The sequence below is a fragment of the Globicephala melas genome, chromosome 9 (genome assembly GCF_963455315.2).
Source record: "Globicephala melas chromosome 9, mGloMel1.2, whole genome shotgun sequence".
NCBI classification, from domain to species: Eukaryota; Metazoa; Chordata; class Mammalia; order Artiodactyla; family Delphinidae; genus Globicephala; species Globicephala melas.
The window spans coordinates 48,731,853-48,751,169 of NC_083322.1; the positions used below are offsets into that span (position 1 = coordinate 48,731,853).

General features: G+C 36.2%; 1 protein-coding gene across 1 annotated transcript in view; it reads left to right on the forward strand.

Annotated features, from left to right (window-relative positions):
• The window catches only part of SKAP2 (src kinase associated phosphoprotein 2), a 156,276-nt gene that overhangs the window by 78,768 nt on the left and 58,191 nt on the right, over positions 1-19,317 (forward strand). Inside the window, exons 5-7 of the mRNA XM_030857396.3 lie at positions 5,173-5,250; positions 6,997-7,080; positions 18,929-19,053. Coding sequence (XP_030713256.1) covers positions 5,173-5,250; positions 6,997-7,080; positions 18,929-19,053 — 287 coding nt within the window. The remainder of the gene's footprint in view (positions 1-5,172; positions 5,251-6,996; positions 7,081-18,928; positions 19,054-19,317) is intronic.

A 19,317-nucleotide genomic window follows, 5' to 3' on the forward strand; every position in this document is an offset into this window, starting at 1 on the left:
GAATCATCAGCTGTGTGAAGGTGGAGGGAAACTTATTGCAAATTTAATGTTCATGTTGAAAACTATGCAAATGCCAAGTAATGAAGGAAAAAGCCAGTAAAAGATGAGACTCAGAAACCTAGTAGGATTTTGTACAAATTCTAGATTGAACAACCATAAAACCGTGACCATATTAATATAGTGAAGCTCATAGTATTATAATAATTTTAATGCTAAAATAGTAAAAATGATGCTTTAGGTTTCATAGAAATTGAGCATTTAAATTGGTCACCACCAAGTTGCACATCAAAAAATAAGGATAATGAAAAACAGATGTCTATTTTGAAAAGGTCTCTGAATCACTCACATCCCTTGACACCTGTTGAGAGTCCCACATTAAGAGCCAAGTAGGTAGAAAGGAAACTGAATAAAAAGTTAATTCCAGAACTCAGTAGTTAAAACTTGTACAGATTTTTAAAAAATCTTCACTTTTAAGTTGCATTTTGGAAGTGATGCCTCACTCTAAGTCTTAGAAAAATAAATGCGTTTAAAGAGGTGTCAGACTGGGTGGGATACAGTTAATATGGGTTTGTGTGTGTGGCAGGGGAGGAGTGGATTAGAAGACATGTCAATGTTGGAGAAGGCTCAGGAATATGGCATTGAGACACCCCATGCTGGATAAAATTGTGAATTAAACAAAGTTTATTTCTTTAGATTATTTTAAGAAAAGAGGTACAAAAAAGAAAGGATGATAGGACCTCTTTCTCCCCTCAATTCTAATTCTTTCTTCCCCCAACTCTTAACTCTCTCTCTTCCCTACCCTAACTTCCTCTTTTACTCAAGGGGTTTCCATGCTGTTCTAGGCCTTTTCTTCTAACTAAAGCATTCTGTGATCTGGACCTATTTTTCCACCTTTCCCTGTCTTGCATATAGGAATGAAACTGCATACCTTGTTAATGCCAAGATTGGTTTTATACCCAACCGACTTAACATCTGAAATAAGCCTAAGTGATAGATACTTCTTGCCTAAGACAGTTTATATTTTTCTCTGAAGTTGAAATAATTCTTTTTAATTTTGAAATAATTATTTTTAATATTTAAAACATTTTTAAAGATAAAACCTATTTCTTAAATATGTTGGATATATTTAAACATTCTAGTATTTTTTACCCTAGATTCAAGGGAAAAAGTTAAAACAATAGATTAATAAAATTGCTAAAATTGGGTAATACCTTACTTAGGTTTTAGGTAATTTGTTTTTTATTTTCATACTTTGGAACTCTTCTCCATTTTTCAGATTCTAGACTCCATTCTTTTAGCTTGCTGGTGGACTATGTCCATTATATACACAATTTGATTTTAAGGCAAAAGTTTCCAGACACAGTTTAGAATTCTTGAGGTATCTTTTAAAAACAGTTGTCTTGTGAATAAAATACCTACCTAACTATAAGAAATTTGGACTCCACTACTTCCTTTCTCCTACTGAGTTAATAGGAATATAGTAGGCATGTGACACTTGTTTATTTGAATTTTTTGTGACCTTGTTACCATTTTGTATACTTCGGATTCCCAAATGTCCAATTGGAAGAAGACCCATTCCTTGTCTGCTCTTGTAGGATGTTAGTTTTAATGTCTAATATTGATCTTCTTTAGAAAAGTAGGACTATTATATAAGAAATACATGCTCATTTTATAAAAAGAAGACTAGTCTATTCAGTATGTGTTTATTTCCTCAGGGTAGTGAACATTTGTGGCCACTTAAGGAAGCCATGTATCAGTAACCGTCTGCAGTATAAATAAGCTGTCCTGGATTATAGGTTAATTTTTCTCCTCTGAGTTAGGATATAATTTCTTCATCAACCACTTTCATGTAACCAAAAGGAAATCTTTGAGCTGCTTTTAAAATAACTACAATGCTTAACTCATGCAGTTACCAAATCATACATTTTTCCATTTTTCTGATTAAAATTCCCTAAGCAACATTAGTCTTACATTTACATTGGCATCCATTCATTTGAATTAATATTTAGTTATACTAAATATAATAATATTTAATTATAATTAATAAAAGCCAACATTTACTGAATGCCTACTATGTGCCAGAGGATTAAGGCTCAGTGCTAAACTTATTTTTGGGACAAGGGTGTGAATTTTGATAGTGAAACAGAGCTGATAATATAATTGTGAATTTGTTGGAATGTTGTAAATAGTGAGATAATATAATTGTGTTTGGCAAATGTTCAGCAGCTCTTTGTTGATGCCTTCCAGATAGGTTTATATTAGCCTTACCTTTCTTTTCTTCATGTGTTATTATACCTGCATTTGTAGTCTTAATTCTTTGAATCAATGTGAATATTCTTAAATGGTGACATACTATTGATCATTGTAGGCATCATAGTGGTATGAGGTCTAAATGATGTGAGAGTTCATGTTTTTTAAAGATAATTTACTACTTTTTATATCTTGTTACAAATTTTCAATTTCTATCAAGAAGTATTAATTGTTTATATGTTTATGGTGTTATACAAGTCAAATGGTTCTTCTAAGAACTTAAAATCTGAAGTATCTAAAGGAATTACTATTAATACACTTTAAAAAAAAATTCACATGTATTTTAAACAAATCCTAGATGTTGGACGAATAGCAAAAGAGGTTTAGAAAAACGAAATTTCAGTCTGAAAATTTGCCTTTTTTCCCTCTAGGAATCAAATAAAAGATTTTATATTAGAAACATGAATTTAGAATTCAGAATAAGTGTTGCTTGTGACATCAGATTTTATTGATTTATCAGGTAGAAATTTAATCAACATTTTTCTTAAAGCAAAAGCTTCAGGTTATGTATATATTCACCTTTGTAAATTCTAATTCCTTTCCTGCTCCTCCTCTTCCACTTCTCCCCCTCCTTTTTTTTTCTTTTGACCAGTAACTTTTTAAAGTTGAAAACTATGCTAAAGGTACCCATTTGTCTTCAGAATATAAAGTTTCTTCTTAAGATTTAGAGCATTTATTTTATATGTAAAGAACATTCATTATGCATCAATGGATATGAGAGGGTCATGGGACTTCTTCTCAAGGAGCCTTATCTAGTCAAATAGAGGTAATTAATGCCTCCCCATGCCCAATTACATCAGACCTGAAGACTGAAAAGTTGCCTCTTCCTTGTGTAGTTTAATTTCATCCAGAATGGACAGTGCTTAAGAGTTTGTTTCTATCATCTGAAAGATACAAAATTATTTATAGGATGTTTGCAGTGAATCTTCTTATTTTTACCACTGTGGACAAACCACTTGGAAATTTTTTCATGACATACAACAATCATGTTATAGTATTTAATTAATATGTTTGCTTTCTCATTCTGAAATGTCATCCAAATGATGCTTTTCACAAAGAAATTTTGTGTAGTTCACTTAAGAACTCTACGTGCCAGTTATATAAAAGACTGAGCCAAGCATACTTCCACAGAAACTAAACTATGGTATTGCTTAGTTGAAGAAGTAAATACTTTGTTTTCAGGAATCTTATTTAGAAAGAAAACTTTCCCAAATGGTTTTATATTAGCTAAAATTTCATATTTCTATGTGATACACTATTTCTATGTTTATTTTTTGTCAGTGTAACCTAGTTTAATTTAAAAAGTGCTGTTAGGGCTTCCCTGGTGTCGCGGTGGTTGGGAGTCCGCCTGCTGAGGCAGGGGGTGTGGGTTCGTGCCCCGGTCCGGGAGGATCCCACGTGCCGCGGAGCGGCTGGGCCCGTGGGCCGTGGCCGCTGAGCCTGCGCTTCCGGAGCCTGTGCTCCGCAACGGGGGAGGCCGCGGCAGTGGGGGGCCCGCGTGCCGCAAAAAAAAATAAAAAATAAAAAGTGCTGTTAATCATTGTTTTTCTTTTCTTTTAAAAAAACAAATCAAACTATAGTCACCCTCTTTAATTTAGTGGTTAACTAGGACTTGTTCACATAGATGAGATTTCTTTATGTGATTTTTATTTTATGTACAAAAAATTTATACTATATAACTTCTACCTTCAGTGGATCAAATGGATACATTGATTGAACAACTATTCAAACATTTACACTGGCTTTCCCTAAAATTTTATATGTATTTCAAAATTAGTCCCCATTTTAAATATATTTTAATGATATTGTTTTGTGTTTACTGAGCAAAATTGATCCACCACGGAACTGAAATTAGTGCTTTAATTTGAAGCTTTATTTCTTAAGGAAAAATAACTATGATTTTATAACTACTGGATATTTTTAAAAAACCCAGTTGGTAATTCTGTGATGAATTTGTATATAATAAACTTCCTATCAAAATACTTTTTATCATAAACTATATGAAAACTATTTCTGTTGGTGTATTCCATAGAAACTTTCATTAGATTGGTTATTTTCACTTGTTGGAGTTCTAGTAAAATGCTGAGGCAACTGTAGTATATTTCTAATGAAGTCTAAAAATATTGAACTCTGAAATTATTGAGCAACCTACCATCCATGATCATGAATATATGATTTCTAATTGACTTTGCTTTCGGCTTAATCTATAAATTTTTGTAAGTATCTAATATTTGTTTATGATAGTTCTATCAGATCTACCTAGTTTTAGACTCTCAAATGCCCTAGAAAACCCTAAAGCATACTCATTCACAAGATTTCTCTGTGAGTATAACCAGGAAGAGAGAATATTTGCTATGTACTCAAATTATAGCATTTGATTTGGGGGAAAAATCATTTTATGTTTTACTAGGTACAAATAGGGATAGGCATTCTTATGTAGGCAAGAATTAATATGCATCAAAATTCTTGAAGAGTTAATCCAATGTGAAGAAGCTTATATGATTTATTTGATATTCCTAACTTCTCTTTCAGGGGTTTATTTCACTTATTTATAACAGTTTCCTAGTCCATTCATTATAGAATGTAGGTCGAAAAATATTGCCCTTTAGAGTTCATTCTGTTACATAATATTACTGTGTATTTGGGAACATAATATATTAAGATATAACGATACAGAACATTATTTTGCTCTTGAGATTCACAGGAGAAGAGGGACTAATCTATGGAATGGATCTGAAACAAAGCTAATAGACTTGGATTTAATTAATTTGGGTAATTAAAAGTATACTGAACCTATGAGATCTGATACTTGATTTTTCTAAAATGGATTGCTCACTGCTTTTTCCCCTTTACTTTCCGTAGGGAACCAGTTCCCTCCAGTTGCAGCACAGGACCTTCCTTTTGTGTTAAAGGCTGGCTACCTTGAAAAACGCAGAAAAGGTAAATCATATGATTCTAATGAAAAACCTAAAAATCTAAGACTCTAAGAAAACCTGATGATATTATCCAAACCACAAAATACAGCTTTTAGCTCTAAATAATTTTTAATAACAAAATAAAACATTTGGTCAGGTTTTTTGTTGTCAACCTTGGTTATTTGTAGATGATTTTAAAGCTGTTTCCTGCCTCTTGGAGGAGAGCTGTTGGCCATGACTGTATTCTCAAGGATGGGATTTCTCACACTTATCCCACCCAGCTGAGCAGTGGGTTATCTGTACCTGACCTGGCAGACACCATGTTTGCTACGGTTCAGATCAAGCTTAGCATATTGTCTGCCATTTTCTGTTAATCATTCAGTGTTCCTTTCCATTGGCTAAGATAATTGGGAGTTGACCATATGGTCTCACTCTTTCAACCCCAATATATAATGAATATGAAATATGGAGGTGGTGTTATGATACAGGAAATGAAAAGCGGAAAGTCTCTTCATTACCATTCTGCTTATCTCTCAGGTAGTCCCTTTGGGCCTTCCTATTTATATTCCATTTGCTTTTCTTAGCTTTCTTAGCTGAATTTTAAAGCTGAAAGAGATAATAGAAATCTAGGTCAACCCCTCCTCCCTCTTTTTTATGACAGATGAGAAAATGAGACCCTGATGAATCAATTATCTTAAGGCTTTATAGTCAAATACCTTTCTGACTGTTTCCTGTCAGGAAAGTTTGTTAGCCATGTAGTTGATCCCATAAATGTAGCCGTCCCATCTCTGCTGTAGTGTATTCCTTTTTTTTTTTTTTTTAACCTCTTTATTGGAGTATAATTGCTTTACAATGGTGTGTTAGTTTCTGCTTTGTAACAAAGTGAATCAGTTATACATATACATATATCCCCATATCTCGTCCCTCTTGCGTCTCCCTCCCTCCCACCCTCCATATCCCACCCCTCTAGGTGGTCACAAAGCACTGAGCTGATCTCCCTGTGCTATGCGGCTGCTTCCCACTAGCTATCTATTTTACATTTGGTATTGTATATATGTCCATGCCACTCTCTCACTTTCTCCCAGCTTACCCTTCCCCGTCCCCGTATCCTCAAGTCCATTCTCTAGTAGGTCTGCGTCTTTATTTCCATCTTGCCCCTAGGTTCTTCATGACCATTTTTTTTTAGATTCCATATATATGTGTTAGCACACTGTATTTGGTTTTCTCTTTCAGACTTACTTCACTCTGTACGACAGACTCTAGGTCCATCCACCTCACTACAAATAACTCAAATTCGTTTCTTTTTATGGCTGAGTAATATTCCATTGTATATATGTGCCACATCTTTATCCATTCATCTGTCAATGGACACTTAGGTTGCTTCCATGTCCTGGCTATTGTAAATAGTGCTTCAATGAACATTGTGGTACATGACTCTTTTTGAATGATGGTTTTCTCAGGGTATCTGCCCAGTATTGGGATTGCTGGGTCGTATAGTAGTTCTAAATTTAATTTTTTACGGAACCTCCATATTGTTCTCCATAGTGGCTGTATCAATTTACATTCCTAGTGTATTCCTTTTAGCTTTGTTTTGTTTTTTGTTTGTCTCTTGGAAAAGAAGATACAAATTATTTAGTCATAGAATTTTACAGCTAAAAGGAGCCTTAGAAATCATATTAACTAACTTTTCCTTTTTCAATAAGGGAATTGCATTATATTTATAAAGGTAATATATATTATCTAAACTGTTCTTTTTCCCTCTTTATTGTAGATCACAGCTTTCTGGGATTTGAATGGCAGAAACGGTGGTGTGCTCTCAGTAAAACAGTGTTCTATTATTATGGAAGTGATAAAGGTAGTATTGGCCTTCAGTTATATCAGCATGAGGGTTTTGGGGGGAGGCATTTTACTCCACCCCCATACCTTTTGGGTGCAGAATAAGCTGAAGACAAATGGAGAAGGAATAACTAAAAATTTTAATATTATAGCCTAAGGGTAATTAATAATTCTGTTATTTGACAAATGCTCCAAATTCCAGAATGCCGTAAAAGTTAACACAATTGTGTTTTATTGAATTAGGAAAGAGAAAAATAACTTTCATCAGTGTGGCCTTTTACCTCAGGAATTATTGATATTTATCATCCAGGCGGTAGTTGTAGAGTTTCTTTAGGGTTGTGGGAGTTTTGAAGGGAGGAGAGGATGTTTTTTCCTTCAAATATTTTAAAAGAAAAATTTAGATAAAATGAAACGTGTGCAACACCTTTCTCAGCTGCCTTTATGGATTTAAGTAACAGCAAACATCTATCAAGGTTACTGTTCTAAGCACCTTAGCTGTCTAAGCAGTTTAGCTATATTAACTTGGTTAGCTACAGCTTTGTGAGGTAGGTACCATCATTAGTCCCACTTATTTTACTGTTTGGAAGACTGAGGACAGGGAGGTTAAGTCACTTGTTCAAGGTCACAGAGCTGGTAATGGCAGTTTGGGTATTTAAACTGAGGCATAATGGTTAGAGTCCATGCTCTTAACCACTATTATCACTATGTTAATTTAGAAACAGTTACATTTTGTAACTTCACTTGCTAATTAATAACTTACTCATAGTTCACATAATTTTAAGTTCATGGTTTGAACAAATAAAGCCATAAAATACTGAAATTTAAAGAATATAAGCTTTCTTAGTTTTGCTTTTATCTAGGAAAAGTGGGTCAGAAGTTGAATTTTATAAAGTAAGGGTTGTATATACATAGCTGACATGCATTTCCAGAAAGGACACTTAAGGAGAAAAAGAAGATGTAGAAGTCCAATATCACTGAATATAAACTTTCCCATGAAGTTGTTTCTTATCAGTGTTGTTTGGAAGTTTATATTTCGTTTGACATTATTTGCAGTTTTTAGGGTTTTCTTCCTTATTATAAAATCAGGCAGATATGATTATTGTATTTCAGATAAATTTTAAATACATGCATGATGCTAGAAGTTGGTCTCACCTTTTGGTTAATGGGATTATCAAGTTGAGAATTAACTTAGTGGCGAGTTTGCATTCTGTCACTAATTTACAATATGTTCGTAAGTAGAAATGGAGTCAGTGAAGTGTAAACTATAAACAGCTATCAACAGGTAGCCTTCTTTCTTCTGCTAAGGCTTAAGTAGGTGATTTTATCAGAAAATTTAGAGTCCAAGTTCAATTATGATTATCATAGGTCATAAACATGTGTTACTATTATAGAAATAAAATTTTGTAGCGTATTGTGAATTGAGATCAAGATTTTGCTTTTTCATAAAGAAATGTCTTCTATTTCATAAGACCAGGGGAGGGAGGTTTTAAATCCTTGTGACTTTGGTTCAGTTAGTCTTCTCATTTCTAATTTCTTTAAAAATCAATGAATACGTATGTCTGTTTCCTTCACTCCTAGTCCTAACTGGTATATACCAACAGTTAGGTCAAAGATTAGCAAGAGTTTTCCCAAAATCTAGGGAATGTTTATATTTATTTCAAAGGCTAATAAATAAATTCTAGTTATTTGGGGGAGATACTAGTTAAATTCCCATTTCTATTCTTACTTGATGAGGCCTTGTGGTAATAACATTCTTTGTAATTTGTATTTTAAGTACTTTGTGATCCATTTAGCCACTCTACCACCACAGCTTTTAAAAAGTTACTATTCTCGCATTCCCTTTTTACGTGGATCTTTGAGGAGCTGGTTTATATTTTCTTAAACTCTTCCCTATCTGTCACTATGAAGCCTCCTGTTTCCATTGAGATTTCAGATCTGTTTTTAGTGGTTCTTTGGAATTCTTGGCCAGTTCTGCTTTTAGGGACTTGGGGGGGGGAAAATCTATATTTAGACAGTTTTTAACTGCTTGTTTGGCATGATTTTAATTTCCTTCCTTTGTGTCCTTTTCTTTCCAAGAAAATGTACATGTCACATGAAATTTTTTTCTTTTGTGAAATCAGATAGCTGATTTGTACATTGTTTACTGTATATGTGAACCACTTTACCTAAACTTTGGAAAGAGCTATTTAGACATATGAGAACTATAATCCTCCAACTAAGTAGGATTTAGATAAATGGATTGTAGAGGCACAGAGGAGTTGATACCACTTACTAGGTTAAATTGTACTTTGTTACTGTTTGACAGATACATAGTTCACATTTTCTAACTTACAGTATGTGCCAAAAAACATTTTGACCCATCAAGATAATAATGGCTTAGAAAGAGTAGTTCCAGCCTGTAGGGTAAATAATACTCTTACCTTTGTACCCCTAAATATTCTCTGTATTTATTATTCATGGCCATTTGGGGACTTTAAGTTTTATACACACACACACACACACACACACACACACACCCACACCCACCCATATATCTTAACAAAACATACTTTATCACTTTCTGAAATTACATCCTTCCTTTCATCTGTTTCCTCTTCATTTGAATCTCATTGTCATGAATCTCATTTATCAAACTTCTTGGGTCCTAGATGCTCAAACTGCCATTAAGGTAGTCCTTCACTCACTGATTTATTCATTTTTTAATTTGGTAAACATTTATTGGGCACTTGATAGATCCTGGGCATGGGGGATCCAAAGATAATCCTGCCTTACAGGTACTCTCAGTTGGAGTTGTGTGGGTATCAGTAAGAGAAGAGAGGAAGTCATGGGATCACTCGGGGGCTGGGTAGGTAAATTCAATGAGGTACAATAAGTGATTTAAATAAAATATCTTTGGATCACAAAGGGGGGGTGGGTAATTTCCTGAGGGAGTTAAAGAATACTTCCTAGTGGAGAGGACCCTTCATTGGACCTTAAAAAATGAGGAGTTTGTTGGATGAAAAAGGGTAAAATGGGCATTCCAGGCAGCAGAATGGCAAAGATTCTGAGTTTTGAAAGGCCTTGGATGAGATCAGAGTTGGAATCAAGGCAGAGCATACAGTGAATGAGGGGAGGGTGTATAAAAGGCTAAAACAGTGGGTTAGGATCAGATTGACAAGAGCCTTATGAGAATAAGGTCCTTGCTAACTATTTTATCTTGAATATGGCTTTTAAGCATAGGGCTATATGACCAGAATTGGTTTTTAGGAAGTAATTGTGATAATATTGTGGGGCATGGATTGGAATGGTTAGAAACGGGGTCAGCAGGATCATTTAGGGGGACACTGAACTAGTCTACACAAGAGAGGTTATCACAGGAAGCTGAGAGGCACATGGAGGATTTAGTCAGGCCCTTCCGGCTCCAAAGCCATGTTCTTTCCACAACTTGGAAGTTAGCAGCCCTTCTAACACACCTGTAAATGATGGCCCATTTAGGAACCTGTTCCAAACTCATGTTTTCAGCGTTTTTTTTGTTTGTTTGTTTGTTTTTGCGGTACGCGGGCCTCTCACTGTTGTGGCCTCTCCTGTTGCGGAGCACAGGCTCTGGATGCGCAGGCTCAGCGGCCATGGCTCACGGGCCTAGCCTCTCTGCGGCATGTGGGATCTTCCCGGACCGGGGCACGAACCCGTGTCCCCTGCATCGGCAGGCGGACTCTCAACCACTGCGCCACCTGGGAAGCCCTCAGGGTTTTGTTTTTCTGTTTAACCTCCATATGATCTTGAATCAGCATTATGAAACTTATCTCCTCCCACTTTTAAGGGGGGAGTAGTTTGTAGTATCTCTTCCGCTTAAGGAGTTTTGCTGCCCCTACCCCAAGTCCCCAATTAAAGAAAATTCTAGTGCCATCTAGTATGTGGCAACTGCAAGTAGCCTTGGTCCTACCAAGAGTCATTCTAAATGTATATCAAAAGTTATTTATTATATCATGTGGTTGTAACTTTTTCGTTGTAGTATAGTACCTTTTCAATGTATAATAAAAGTCAGTAGAAAATTGGGCTTAATACAGATAATTTAAACTAACAAAACTTTTACATTGGCGGGGAAGTAAAATTTTTTATTGAAATTGACCTCTCTGCTCTCTCACTTCCCTCATTATTTCACCACTGATAGGAAAAATAGGACATAGCTGTTCAGTGTGGATGACAATTATAAAGTATTTTGATGTTGAAATAGCATCAGAGTTCTCTTTTAATATTTAAAATTATTGTTAAAGTGACAGTGTTTGTATAATTAGAAGTTCTGTTGTTTTATAACAACAACTTTAGTTACAGCCATAAAAGCTTACCTTTTTTCCTGGTTCATTTGATAGAGGCAAATTCCTGGGTCAGGGCATCAGCATTTTATAATTATATCATGAATATATACAAAATATGTAAATTAAATCTGATATTAAAAAAATCATACTATAATTTTGTTTGTGTAAAGAAGGATAATATCTTTGTTATTCCTTAAGAAATAGAAATAATTTTGACATGATAGAAATGAAATAATTCTGATATGCAAATACTAACTTTAAACTCTATCAAAATGAATGTTAAATAAAAGACCTTTATTACCCTGTAGCAGTACAGAGAAGTTAAAATGTACATCTGATACTTAGAAGGACGTCATCAACATGGGGAAATATTCATGTACGAACTAAGGCCTATTTAAAGGTCTCATGATGATGAGTCCCGTTGGTTTGCAATAAACCAGGACACAGTTTGATTTAAAATATATCTATACATCTGTATATAGATTGAAGAGATGTGTGTGTGTGTATACATAGATAGATTGAAAGTAATATATTTTTAATAGATCTGCACTGCTGTAAGTACACAGATATATAGATGTTACTGTACCTATCTGTGTGTAATAGATACAGCAACATCTGTAGCAGTAAATATTCTTTGAAAATCTATGTGCCGGGTATTATTAGTGCTAAGTGGTATCACACACTGGCTCAGAGGAGTGGGCACAGAGGACCCATGAAACAGTATGATATGCAGGAGCCGGCTCACTGGGGCAGTAGGTGAGTGAGGGCTGGTGAGACTGGAAGAGGAGGAGCCAAGCTGGTAAATTCCCTGGTCAGGAGTTTGGCCTTTTTTGTCTAAGGGGCAGTTAATGTTTCTAAGCATTGCAGGTAAGTAGATGGCATGACAAACTTTGGATGTTGGAAAGATCACGTTGACAGCTGTCAGAAGAAGGTAAGACTGGAGGCAGATGTGTTTTGAAACTGAGAGTGGCTGGGAATCCAGAGAGTTGTTTAGCACCTTAAGTGCATGAAGGAGCCGCAGGTTATGTTTTTAGCCATTCTCACGTTGCATGACGTTGCATGGGTAGCAGCAGTGTCATTAGTTCTGTAATTATTGTAGGAGGCCCTAAGAGGATAACATGTATAGGATATTAAGATATTCTCTGTATAATGTTTATCTTTTTTAAAAAATTTATTTATTTTATTTATGTATTTTTTGGCTGCATTGGGTCTTTGTTGCTGCGTGCGGGCTTCTCTAGTTGCGACGAGCAGGGGCTGCTCTTAGTTGCGGTGCGTGGGCATCTCATTGCGGTGGCTTCTCTTGTTGTGCAGCACAGGCTCTAGGCACGCAGGGCTCAGTAGTTGTGGCTCATGGACTCTAGAGTGCAGGCTCAGTAGTTGTGGCGCACGGGCTTAGTTGCTCCACGGCATGTGGGATCTTCTGGACCAGGGCTCAAACCCGTGTCCCCTGCATTGGCAGGCAGATTCTTAACTATTGTGCCACCAGGGAAGCCCCTGTATAATGTTTATCTTAACAATAGCTGTATGTATAGTCTAATAGACCATATCATAATTATTATCTGAATTTCAGTTGTGGAGGAAAACAGTAGGTATAGCCAAAAAAACTAGAAACATGGTTTTAAATTCCAGTCTACGAGAAATTTAATTTCTTGTAATTTATTTATTCTCCATTCACAGCTACCTCATACTACACTGTTTTTTAAATCAAGTTTATTCCTATGGTTGAAAGTGTGTGGCGGTATACAAAAACCACTTGGTTCTTATGCTTGCAGTGTACTTTTTTTTTTTTTTTGGCTGCTGTGTTTTGCAGGATCTTAGTTCCCTGACCAGGGATTGAACCCAGGCTTTTGACAGTGAAAGTGTGGAGTCTTAACCACTGGACCACCAGGGAATTCCCACTTGCAGTGTACTTTTATTTTAAAGGAAAAAAAAAAAAGTTTTTATAAATACCTAAAATTTCCTGCCACCAGACCGTATGAGCAAAACTTTTAATTCTAACTAAAGTGCTTCCCTTTGGACCCATACATATTGCCTATGTTTGTTATTCAGAGCCCTTTGGGGCCCTTAAGTAATAAATATATATGGCATACAGTATTTTTCACTTAAAATAGTAATAATTTGATATTTCCTCATGGTATAACTTGGAACACTGGAAGTATATTTCAAGTGACAGAATTAGCATTGGCAGCTGTATTTCTGTGAGCTATATAAACAAGGAAAATGTTCATGTGTCTTTAACTGAGGGCTTAGAACAACTTACTAATCAGTTGGATAAAGTTTAGTGGGAGGTTTAGTATTAACGGGCATATTTCCCTCTTTCTTACTAGTGAGCATTAATACTTATGGAAATAGCATGAGTTATTCACTAAGAGGGAAAGGCCTTTTTAAATATAAGAAGCAGATATTATCAAAAATTTCTGAACACATTTCATATCTTTCTGTTTGCTAGTCATGTGTACCAAATTAGCATTATTGGTATAAACAACAGAAACCAACTTTGTTTATGCAGGAAAGGAAATTATTGGGAGAATATCAACTCTCAGACAGAGTTGATGGGAAGGCTAAACAACCAGGCTTGGAAAAGCAGTCAAGGACTAAGGGAGGTGAGGTGGCTGGAACTGCAGCCCAATCCACACCTCCAGGGACAGTCTGACTGGGACACACTGGCGGCCCTGCCAAGCCAGGACTCGCGATGTTGCCTTTGTGCACTGCCACCAATCAGTGAATGCCACTGCTAACAGAAGTGGATTCTGAGCTCCCCCCTGATTCTTTTGTTATTCAGTTCAGATTTAGGTCCCAGGCTGGAGCATCCACTTGACTGATCTGGAACAGGGAAAATCTAAACCTCCCTCCAGCTTCTGTGGCGGGAAGTTGGCTCTGCCTCCTGATGATCTCAGGACTAAAATAGGAAAGATACTTAGATGCTGGGGATCCTCAAATGACAAATGCTCACAACTCATAGGGATGCTAAATGATTTAGAATTATTTAGTTGCTATATTTATACTATATTTTAAATGCTAAGAGAGTGGTTGGTGTTTTAAGCATATCTTCTGAGAGCCAGCAAAAAAGAGAAAAAGCCAGCATATTTGCAATGAAACTAGGACTGACTGGGTTTTGGAAGATGGTGGTAGGGTGGAGGGAGAGAAAGAGGTGTCAGTTGATGAAGAAAAGGGAGAAATTAAGAATGATGCTCAATTTTCTGGTTTGGGGCTTCAATTAATGGAAGTACTGCTTATTGAGAAGGAGGACACGACAAGAAAGATCACAAGTAGAGTGGGAGTGGGGATAAGATGATCTCCATTGTGGGCAAGTTATATTCATTGTGCCTATAGGACATTCAAGAGATGAAACATGTATAGTGAGCAGGTGAAGATTTGGATATTGGGCTTCCCTGGTGGCACAGTGGTTGAGAGTCCGCCTGCCGATGCAGGGGACACGGGTTCGTGTCCCGGTCTGGGAAGATCCCACATGCCGCGGAGCGGCTAGGCCTGTGAGCCATGGCCACTGAGCCTGTGCGTCTGGAGCCTGTGCTCCGCAGTGGGAGAGGCCACGACAGTGAGAGAGAGGGCCGCGTACTGCAAAAAAAAAAAACAGATTTGGATATTGAGTTCTGAAGCTGGACTGAAAATAGAGAACTAGGAGTCACAAGCATATTGATAGGAATTTAATCCCTGGGATTGGATGAAGTTGTCCAGTGAAAACTGTACAGCAGGAAAAGAACAGGATTTAGAACATAACCCATCATGGCTGTTTAAGAGATAGGCAAAGGTACCGGAGCCCGTAAAGCAAGCTGAGAAAGTTGGGCCCAAGTTGCAGGAGGAAATGCAAGCTATAACGCTTATCTTCTCTACTGAGACTTCATAAATTACATGTTCTAAAACAGTGGTTTTTCAAACATTAGTGTGTATCAGAATCACCTGGGGTGTTTGCTAAAAGCTTAGTTTTGTGGACTCACCCCCGGGGAATCCTATACAGCAAGTTCAGAGTGGTAGCCCTTTCTATGTTTTTAACAGGCATCCAAGATGATTCTAACAGGTGATTCTTGAAATCCACTTTGAGAAACACCTTTCTAGGAGACAATGTGAAATGGTTGAAAAAGCAAGGTTTTAGAATCAGACTTACGTTAGGGTCCTGGCTTTTACTACTTTGGTTGTGTGGCTGTAAGCAAGTTGTTTAAGTTTTCTTTTTCCCCATCAGTGCTGGGGATATAATAAATACCTTCTTTGTCTTAGAATTATTACAAGGTATATATGAGATTGCTGTATTAAATTTCTGGCATATAGAAGGAGTTCAGCAAATAAGATCTGTCTTTTTGGGCTTGCCTGGTGGTGCAGTGGTTAAGAATCCACCTGCCAATGCAGGGCACACGGGTTCGAGCCCTGGTCCAGGAAGACCCCACATGCTGCAGAGCAACTAAGTCGGTGCGCCATAACTACTGAAGCCCACGCACCTAGAGCCGGTGCTCTGCATTTTTTAAAAAAGAAAAAAAAAGATCTGTCTTTTTGGCTCTTAAAACCCCCAGAACACAGCTGTAAACCTAAAGCCAGTGAAAAAGTAGGAGGAAATAGCATCATTAACCTCATACATTTTGTTTTGTAAGAGATCAGAGCCAACTGCTTTTTACCTCAAACCTACTGAATTAGAATTGTGTAAAATTAAGTTACTGATTTAATAGATTTCATTATCTAGTTTCTCCTGGCATCCTTCAGTGCTGTAGACATTAAATTCGAACAGCATTGATATAGGCAAGGTTAAAGTGTGAAATAGAAGCTGAGGAAAATGTAATAGAGGGACAAACACCTCAAAAATCCTGAGGGTATCAACGTGTTGTAATATACTATAAAAACTAATACTCAGATTAATACTACTCGATCAAGAAAAAGTTAAATTACGTTTAACAGAATTGTTTGAAAAGTCAGGGAAGTATATATTTCAGAATGATTTCAGTTATAAAAACCAACATTTTAGAGAGTTTTGGCACTTAAAAGAAATAAACTTCTGTGATTTGAGAAGTTCACTTAGATAAATTATTTTATTAGTCTACTATAGTTCTGGATAAATGAACTTATATGACCTTACTTCCCATTTGATTGGCATGTAACTATTTTTTTTTTTTTTTGCGGTACGCGGGCCCCTCGCTGTTGTGGCCTCTCCCGTTGCGGAGCATAGGCTCCGGCTGCGCAGGCTCAGCGGCCATGGCTCACGGGCCCAGCCGCTCTGCGGCATGTGGGATCCTCCCAGACCGGGGCACGAACCCGTGTCCCCTGCATCGGCAGGCGGACCCCCAACCACTGCACCACCAGGGAAGCCCATGGCATGTACCTATTTTTAAGTCAACAAGTGTCTTTGAAACTACCCCAGAAAGCACTGTCAAACTAGCCTATATGTAAATTGCTATAGATTGCCATGTGATGCTAAGGTTTTCTCTTTCCTCTGGGCCTTGAAGAGAAGCTAATGTAAATGGAGAAGAGCAGAGTCTTAGCATACACATGTCTGCCCATTTTGTGTCGTGAACTTCCTATCTCATGTTGGCTAATTGGAAATATGGCTACTTTATGGTTATGGATTTGCAAAAGCTACTGAGAGTTATGAATTTTTCTTTCCTCCAACTGGTCCTTGAATATCCTGTTTTTTTCCTGAGAAGTTTAAGGAAATCTCTCAAAAGTATCCTGTATGGCTTTGATATTTGCTTCCAACTACTTCCATTTTTTTATTGTGAAAATTAAATCCTTTTGCAGTGTAGTGAATCACTGACTAATATTCCTGGAGCACTTATATCTGTACTGGGTGTGTGGGAAGGTGTGTGGGGTGTCTGTTTCAGTGGCAAAGGGGGAAAGGTCTGGTACAGTGTTACTAGCTTTTGTCTCACCATACCTATAATGCTCCTTTGTTTGTTTTAAGTGTTCAGCGTAAATTTGTTGAATGAGTGAATGAATGAACTAGTTTTCTTTGAGAATTTTAGAAGAACCAACGGTGCTTCACCATTATTATTTTAATACCTTTTCCCCAGTATTATTTTTTTAGTTAGGTATTTTGCAAAATATGTTATGTGAGTACCAGTTCCATAAAATATTCTGTTAAAAAAGGGTTCCACTGACAAATAATTTGGGGAAATGCTGCACACCAGATCTTTCTCATAGAAATTTGATCAAATATATTAAGGGCCTTAAGAAGACTGGACTAACAAAACCTGCTTAACTTTGTTTAATTCAACATTTCCCAAACTTATTTGATCATAGAAACCTGTTAATATCCCATAAACACACTTTGGGAAATGCTGCTCTGATTTTTATAGTTTTCATCTCATAGAGTTTATTGCAGACGTTTTCCACAAAGCAAACTTCAAATTTTGAATTTGAATTGTTTTTTCAATCATCCAAAGAGTTGTAAATTATGACTAAATATGATTAGAATGTCCAGATTTAAGTCAGAAATTACTAACTCAGATTTTTTGCCTTTGATGTTTTGAACCAGATATGATCTTGATGACCTTTTAAAAATGCCTGTAACTTCAGGCATTAAATTAGTACATTTAAGAAAAGGAGATACATATTTTACGGGCACACTAAGCTGAGAGAGCCCTGCACCCCATGATGTGGAAGCATTTCTATATTTCCCCTGAGCTCAGTAAAAGAGACAGTTGTCCTCATTCATGATTTTAATATTGTATGTTAATCTAGGAAGTAAACCTATAGCAGTGCCTCTTTTCTCTCAAAATTGTATAACTGGATAAAGTAGGAAAGGCGACTAATTTTACTTTTAGTTTCAGTATTAAATCCTTTGTTTTATTCCTACTTTATTGTTTTTAAAGTAATATCTGACTAAAACTGAAGTCATCTTTTCTTTTGACTTTTCATCATATGGGATTCAAATGTGCTTTACTAGTTTAACTGTTCACTGACTGGTTAGTGAACAGTTTTGTTTTGTTTTGGTAAGAAATGCTTCTGTACTTGCTTTACCACTCCTCTCCATTCAAATACTTTGTTTTCCCCTCACATCTTTTTATAATTAGCAGTTTTGTTTTGCTTTGCTTTTTAAATTTAGAGTTTGATTTGTACCAATTTAGGAGATTTAAAGAAAAAAAAAGTTGTGTTTTAGGGGCTTTTGCGGGGTGGGGAGGTTGGAGGGTGGTGATGAGAGGAGATAGTGGTAAATAAAAGCCCAGCAAGCTTTCAACTAGACGGGTTTTCCCACTGGCTTACCAAACCTGAAAGAGCCACGGATTTGTAGTGGGTTTGTCTAGCAAGTTCTAAGTTCCAATTCTTGGATTTTCCCTACATGAAATTGTCATATTTCCATACTTCCTTCTGAATAAGACCATTATCTGCAGACCTCTTCTTTTGGTTCCCTTAGATGTCCTTTTTAAAACCAACCATTCCAAGTAACTCTGTAATTTTAGAATTAAAAGTAATACCTAGAAATGTTACTTAAATATTATACTGTGAAAGCAATATGACCAAAAAATATTCTATCCAAAAATTTATCCAAAAAATCTAAATAAAAGCTAATCAACTGGATATTTATATTCACTATAGTAAATGAAATTCTAACTTTCGTTTTATCTTCAACAGACAAACAACAGAAAGGTGAATTTGCAATAGAAGGCTACAATGTCAGAATGAATAACACTCTTAGGAAGGATGGAAAGAAAGATTGCTGTTTTGAAATCTCTGCTCCTGATAAACGTATCTATCAGGTTGGAGTTTTTATGATGCCTTGAAATTAAGTTGATAAAACTTCCTGATTTCATTTTTAAAGACATTAACATTTTGTTCAAACAACTCTTTCTGACATGTTAATAATAATAAAAAATACTGGGTTTTATACATTAAACATTTGTATAAGGGGAAATCAAGTTTTTCAAAAATTCCAGATTAGTTCAAGTGATATCTTCTTGAGAGAACAGGAGATATGTAATTTATCAATTACTTCACATGTTGCGTTTTTTATGTCTATTTTA